General features: G+C 44.2%; 1 protein-coding gene across 1 annotated transcript in view; it reads left to right on the plus strand.

Moving 5' to 3' along the window:
- Positions 1-7,749, plus strand: part of LOC107290400 (cullin-1) — a 160,682-nt gene that overhangs the window by 100,490 nt on the left and 52,443 nt on the right. Inside the window, exons 6-7 of the mRNA XM_015819279.2 lie at positions 4,582-4,630; positions 4,965-5,096. Of these exons, the coding sequence (XP_015674765.1) occupies positions 4,582-4,630; positions 4,965-5,096 (181 nt within the window). The remainder of the gene's footprint in view (positions 1-4,581; positions 4,631-4,964; positions 5,097-7,749) is intronic.

The following is a 7,749-nucleotide window of genomic DNA, read 5'->3' on the forward strand; positions in this document are numbered from 1 at the left end:
ACGCTCCAAGGTTATGCGCCCCAAAGATCCTCTCCCCGCTATGGAAAGATCAGCTGTAGTTTACAAAATCGATTGTAAAAACTGCCGGTGCAACTATGTGGGGGAGACATCCAAACGTTTGAAAACTCGTTTGCACGAGCACAAATTAGCCGTGAAAAGGGGCGATCCACACTCCCAAGTGTGGACTCATATGGCAGAATGTAACCACCAGTTTGACTTTGAGAACACACGGGTTTTAACTGGAGATGCCACCAAGGGGGGCCGGTTAGTCAAGGAAGCCTGGCTCTCTGATGGTGATTCTGTCAATCGCCATATTGACCTGCACCTGACCCACCGGGCACTAAGGAGATGGGGTAAAAGTCATCGATGGACCCATAACAGTCAACCCCGTCGATACTTGCAGAACCAGGGTGATGGCGACACAACCGCGCATGAAGAGACACCAATGGAATCCCGACGATCGGTAGACACCCACTCATCCATCACGTGTGATCGACAACGACCTTCCCCTAGCAAACAGCTGGAAAAATTTTTAGAGGAGGGCAGTAGTTGTAAGTACTTACAGGATTCCCACTCAACTCATGAGAAGACAGTGAATACGGGGGAGAACACCTTCAAGAGAAGGGAGGGAGTGAAGGGAACTTCAGCAGGCAGTAAAGGGGAATGTATTGAAAAAGAAGAGGAGGGCAGTAGTAAGTACTTACAGCAGGCATGTCCAAAGTCCGGCCCGAGGGCCATTTGCGGCCCGCGGACCGGTTTAATCCGGCCCGCTAAGAGCCCTCCCTGCTCTATTTAAATGCGGCCCTCCCACACTTGTCCAGCGGCCCTCCCACACTTGGGCCATTTTGTATTGGTTATAGTACATTCTAGCAGCTGCTTGTTCAAGGACTGGCACAAAAGGCCGTGGCTGAAAGGGTGAGTATGCTTCCAGAAAACAAGGGCTTAAGAATCAGGCTAGAGACGTAAAGGCAGGGGAATCTAAAGCAAAAGAGAGCCTTCAAAAAAAAAAAACCCTCCAAAGTTTTTATGAGACTGGAGGGCTCATCTCTAGGTCCTTCGACCCACCGGAGGCGGCTTACTTTTCTTGACCGGCGCGCGGAGCTGGCGGCAGGCCATGGTGCCGCCGCCGCCTGGGGGCTCAGGCCGCTCCTCGGGGGTCACGTCCTCGTGCCGCTGCTGCTTGAGCAGAGGGTCTGGCTGCCCGCCGGGAGCCGCAGCCGTGACGCGCCCGCCCGCGAGGCATTCTTCCGTCGCCTCGCCGGCTTTCCCGGCTAAAGAACCGCTCTCGCAAGGCCGTCTTCGACCGTCTCGACGGCAGATAAAATGGCCGCGCGCCAAGGCCGAGAGACCTGTTCCTGCCGCTCAGAAACCCCAGGGCGCCTGCGCCCGCCCGCCCACGAGGCATTCTTCCGTCGCCTCACCGGCTTTCCCAGCTAAAGAACCGCTGCCTCAACTCACCAGTTCAGCCGTGCGTGCGAGGCAGAGAAGAGGGACGGACGGACGGACGAGGCGAGGGAGACGCGCCCTGAGGGATGCCCGACAGCAGCAGCAGCGGCGGCCGCTTCCTCCGCCTCCTCAACCAGCGATCCCACCGTCCTGCCCGGCGGCCACTTCCAGGTTGCTTCCCCCCCCCTCGCCTCAGCCGAGGCGAGGGAGACGCGCCCTGAGGGATGCCCGACAGCAGCAGCAGCGGCGGCCGCTTCCTCCGCCTCCTCAGCCAGCGCTCCCGCCGTCCTGCCCGGTGGCCACTTCCAGGCTGCTTTCCCCCCCCTCGCTCGAGGCGAGGGAGACGCGCCCTGAGGGATGCCCGACAGCAGCAGCAGCGGCGGCCGCTCCGGCCACGCCCCTCTCGCATGCAACGAGTCGGGGAAGGGTCATGGTGGTGAAGGGCTGCGCAGCTTGGAAAGGGGCTCCCGCGACCCAGCCGCTGCGATGGAGCTCAGGAGGCTGGAGGGGCGGGCAGGTCCCGGAGGGGTGGCTGGGAGAGGGCAAGAGGTGCCGGGATGATGGGGGCTCCAGGTTGGCAGGTGTGAGAGGGCAGCCGGAGGTTCCGAGGCCCCGGATGTGCCGCCGCTTGGCTCTCCGCCAGGCTCTCTGCCAGAGCCTCCCCCCATCCCCGGGCAATTGTGCGGAGCTGCTTGTGCATCCTTGGCAGCGCCTCCCCCCTTCAATCTCCTTCCTTCTCCAACTCCAACTCCATCCCTTCCCCTTCAATCTCCCTCTCCTTCCTTCTTTCCTTCCTTCCTTCCCCCTTCCCGGATGTGCTGCTGCTTGACTCTCCACCAGGCTCTTCGCNGGCTTGCTAACCCTGATGATGCTGGGAGCTCCCAGCGAAAGCTTGGTTTTAAATTAAAGTTTTAAACTTTTTTACTCTCCTGGTGATCGTGAGTTTTTATCTATTTTATACTATGGACTTACCCAGGAGTCACATCTTCAAGGATATATATATATATATATATATATATATATATATATATATATATATATATATATATATATGACTGGTAATAATGGTAAAGATTTGACTCTTGGGTGCATTCATCTCAAAACCAAAAATATCATTGACCACCAAGAGAAGGTTAAAATATTTAAAAGCATTTAAAACATTAAAAGCATTTAAAACATTTAAAATACAAGGCAACCAAGCTTTCGTCGGGCACTCCCGACATCATCAGGGTTGAAAATATATATATTCAAAATTTTGTGGCTGACAAAGAGTTAAATGGGAGACTAGTATAGCTATTTCAAGCTATACTAGTCTCCCATTTAACTCTTTGTCAGCCACAAAATTTTGAATTTACAGTGTTCACAGTAGTGACGTCTGCCTGCAAAAGATGCTCCTAGACTGGAGTGAAATGCAGAAAAGATTGCTTTACATTTGGTAGACCGGGTGTTCCACCCAACACATTGTAGACGAGGTTGCAAAATACCATCAGATGAAAGATGAGATCCATGCTGGGATACGAAAGGAACATGCCACGGTTGCCCTGGATGAGTATACAAAAAACCTCCCTCATTCAGCGGGGCAGGTATGAGGTCCTGGCCAGTTTTAATAAAAAGCTGAATACGCTGTAACATGTAGCTTTGCTACATCCTGTTTCCTCTCTGATCAGGATAACCCACTTCAATATAACACTTAACCTCTTTCCTTTGCAGTGTTCGTAAACTGCAGTGCTAGGGCCTAGTTGCCCTATTCTTAATTAGGGCTGGGGCATGTTTTTTAACAATCTGACTGATCATAGTTGGGTTATTCCATAATTATATGTATCATGAACGAAAAGTGAACGTGTGAGAAGTGTTGAAAGACATTTTGGGATCCATCATTGCTTAGACATCATCAGGCTTGGAAAAAAATCCTTGTGAAATGGCTACTGTTGAGTATGTCCCATATACAGATATTCTTGTTTGTGAAATTGCAAAACCTTTAGCATACTATAATTGCATGCCATCATATTTAGTTCCCTGTAATACAGATTTTATTACAAATAAGCTCCATGACTGTGGTGTGTTTTATAACATTGGTGGGCTGTGTCGGCTCATAAACACAGCACCATGTGCTCTTGACTGGAGGAGTACAGTTAAGCAAATTTTTGATAAACACAAAACTAAACTGTTCAATCTTACCTGGGAGACGATGAGCCCCAAGAGCTCTATTCTGCCGCCAAATAAATTCAGGCAGGATGAACCTGAATCTAGAAATGATGACTATGGGTCCCTGGAGGGCTGACAAGAGTGGTGGGCAAGAAGCTGAGCCCTAACTTTGTTACTGTATGTGTATACACAAACATACAAAGAGACACTGGTCCAGTTTTTTTGGACAAACGTTCTTATGTACTGGGAGTCATGGCCCCCATACTAATACTCAATCACAAGGCGAATTAGGAGGCGGTTGCAAATCTTCTCAACATAGGTTATAATGTGCTGATAGAAGAGGGAGAGCCCGGGTAGGAGAGAGTGGTGGGCCCTACGTTGGGGCTTTCCTGTGTTTGCATACATAACTGAGAAATAGGGCTGGGAGCATTTTTGGGCAGAGTTGGCTGCTACTCACAGTTTTGTTTTTGCACCAAACTTAGTTTGGAATTATGGCCAAAAATTCAACCTTGGTCTCATCAGATCATAACACATTTTCCCACATGCATTTGTCAGACTTGATGTAGGTTTTTGCAAATTGTAGCTGGGCTTGGATGCTTTTCTTTGTAAGAAAAGGCTTGCCATCCTACCCCACAGACCAGACGTGGACAATATGGGAGATTGTTGTTAAATGTAGTACACAAACAGTACTTGTCAGAAATTCCTGCAGCTGCTCTGATGTTGCTGTAGGCCTCTTGGCAGCCTCTCAGACCAGTTTTTGTCTTGCATTTCAACAATTTTGGAGGGACATCCAGACCCTAGAGAGGCATTATAATGTAAAACCAGTGCAAGTCAATGTTTTGTTTGAAAGTATGCCTACCTGTCCATAAAAAAAGAGAAGGTAAACTAAAGTGGTAGGGAGCTTTCTATACTCCAGTTTTGCATTGGAAAATAAGTTACAAATAGTGAGCATCCTGAATTATAATAATGTTGATGCACTTTTGACTGCAGCTCAAAGAATCCAGAGGAAGCTGAGCTTGAAGATACACTTAACCAAGTGGTAAGTTTCATGTTTATTTTTTCGAAATTTATTTACAAAGATACAGTAATTGTAAACTAACAAGGATAACCTTTCAGTTCTGGTGGGCTTTTAAAAAACATTTGCCATGACCCCTTGTTTTATAATTAAAGCACTTATTTATATGTAATAGTTATACACGATTAGAAACTGACATTGTTCTCAGTTTTAAATTATTTGAAGCAGAAAGTCTGCTTTCACATTGTTTAAAACATCTTTGGTATAAAAATAGCTGTCTTTTGATAAGATAAATATGAAGATGGCTGCAAAAATCTTGAGTTCTGAAAAAAATACTAAAAATCCATGCTTTTTCTAGATGGTGGTCTTCAAGTACATTGAAGACAAAGATGTATTTCAAAAATTCTATGCCAAAATGCTGGCAAAGAGGCTGGTCCACCAGAATAGTGCTAGTGATGATGCTGAAGCAAGTATGATCTCCAAACTGAAGGTGAATTTCCCTTTTCTTTATTGCTCATATTTGCCAGAACCTTACTGTATAATGATGCTCGTAAACTATATAAACGTGTATTGATTGAAAATGTCTGAAGAAACATGATAGCTAAATTAATATTATGTCTATGGAGATTCTCAATCATCCAGGTCATGGTTGTCCCAAAGGTTCTTTTCAAAAGGCAACTGGACTTTCTTGGTTTTTTTTTTTCCTTGAAGACATTTCGCTTCTCATCCAAGAAGCTTCTTCAGTTCTGGCTGAATTGTGGGGAATAGAAGGATTTATATTCCTTAGTAGGCATCTGATCGTTAGCACTCTGAAGGTCGGTCATTAGCTATCTGAGAGTCGTTGAGACCACTTGGGGGTTTATCTGTACCCTCAGGGTCACCTGAATCAGAATGCAAATGAGTGTGGAACCTTCTTGAGACTGCTGAAAGGACTGTGTTGTAGACAGGGGATAAGTGGTGTTGTATCCCTCCCCCTCTGTTGGGAGAGGGCTGTTCAATTTTAATATAGATGGCCTCTGACCGCTCTTTCAAACCAGTGGCCTTCTCTGTCCAGAATGTGGACTTTGCTGTCTTCGAAAGAGTGACCTTTGTCTTTCAAATGCAGATGGACTGCTGAATCTTGTCAGTAGCATCAACTCAGTCACTTACAACATTGCAAAACATCTAACCAAGGTATTAGCTCCTCTGGTCGGCAACAGCACCCATCACTTCAACAACTCACAGCAGGACAAGATTCAGCAATCCAGAATTTGAGAGTCTGCATTTTTTTTCTAGTTGGGGATTATTCAGAACAGCTGTATGTGGAACATGAATATTAATCCATTTAGATCAGTTTGTGACTATTATCAGTTCTCAAAAATCTCTTAAGTAGAACCTTGCTTCTTGAGATAGTTTTAACTAAAACATTAAGCATTGATCCTAGAACCTGTTTTCAAAGTGTGTGTTATGGCCTCCCAAATACACAGAATTTACAAAGTGCAAATGTTTACTTGTGCATGTCTATGGAGATTCTCAGTCATCCAGGTCATGATTGTCCCAAAGGTGCTTTTTCAAGAGGCAACTGGACTTTCTTTGTTTTTCCTTGAAGACGTTTTGCTTCTCGTCCAAGAAGCTTCTTCAAGTTCTGTCTGAATGGTGGAGAAACCATTCAGTCAAAACTGAAGAAGCTTCTTGGATGAGAAGCAAAACGTCTTCAAGGAAAAACAAAGGAACTCCAGTTGCCTCTTGAAAAAGCAACTTTGGGACATTTACTTGCACATGAAAGTAACCCAGATAGCCGATAGACAACAACCATTTGATAGTTTTTTAAATCCTTTTTAGTGGCCACTAAATTTCCAGAAATGATCAGGTGATTGAAAATAATCATTTTATGGACCTTTTGTTGTAATTCCCTCTTTTTTTCAAATAATTTTTATTAATAATTATAAATAAAAAAATAAGTCAATACAAACTACAAAAAGTACAAACAGAAAAATACAAGAAAAAGGGGTGTGTGAATAAGAAAAGAAAGAGAAAGGGGGAAAAAAAGATGTAACTTCCCCCTTCATCCCAGCAGGTAAAAACAAATTTAATAGCTTACCTCTGTTTCTAAACAAAACATAATCTCTCTTTTCCTCATAGCTCATCTCTTAGATAAAGAAAAAAAGGCCAAATGCTATGTCAATCAATCATGGCCAGCAAAAGTCCAGTAAGGGCAACCAGATATAACTATTTTCTTCTTTTAACCCTGGTCAAACAAGCCGATCTTATAGACCTTACTTGAGTTTTTAAAATTATTCTTTAACTCTTAAAAAAATGTCCTACTGGTAGTTTGTTGATCATCTGTGTTTGAAAGCAAAAATCCTTCTGAACTTTAACCAATTTCTTTTGTATCAATAAGTAAATTTATCCTTTCGTTTGTAACTTCTAAAAAACTCTTTCCAAATCTTACTAGAGGTCTCTTATATATCCAGAAGAAAAAAATTATCCAAATCAGTTTCTGGTTTGATATCTATTTATCTCCTTGAGGGAATAAGTCATCCATCAGATCCATTTAAATTCCCCTTCAAATTAATTTCATAGACATCCATTGTAGCTCATTCTTGTTTTACAACTACATTAGAGCATGCTCTGTCAATTTTATCAACCATTTGATCCATTCTGTCCAAAAACATGGCTGAGAGGTAGTCAAAGGTTTGCACTAAGGATTTCTGCCCCATTTTTTTTAATCCTCTCGCTCTAGTGTCCAGCCTTCAAGGTCTCCTTATCATAAAAAAAACAACAACCCCAAAGCAATCTCCATTTTCCCATGAGAAAATTTCTTCTTACCTGAACTCACTGGTAGCCTCACATTGCAATGAACAAGGACATACTTTCAATATCGCATCTACTAAGACTGTTGGCCGAGCACGTACAAAGATAGCCAGGGAAATGTTTGATGCCTGGGAAACTGGCCCCTTGTCAGTTTATTTATTTATTTATTTATTTATTAATTACATTTATATCCCGCCCTTCTCCTTGCGGACTCAGGGCGGCTAACAATTGGATAAAATACAGACATATTATACACCTATTAAAATTGATTAAAAAGAAATATTTAAACTCATCAGATTAAAAGTAATTAAAACCCCTTTAAAATCCCTTAGGCCAGTCCCGCAAGCTGG

Source organism: Protobothrops mucrosquamatus, unplaced genomic scaffold (assembly GCF_001527695.2).
Source record: "Protobothrops mucrosquamatus isolate PMUCROS unplaced genomic scaffold, P.Mucros_1.0 scaffold881, whole genome shotgun sequence".
Classification (NCBI taxonomy): Eukaryota; Metazoa; Chordata; class Lepidosauria; order Squamata; family Viperidae; genus Protobothrops; species Protobothrops mucrosquamatus.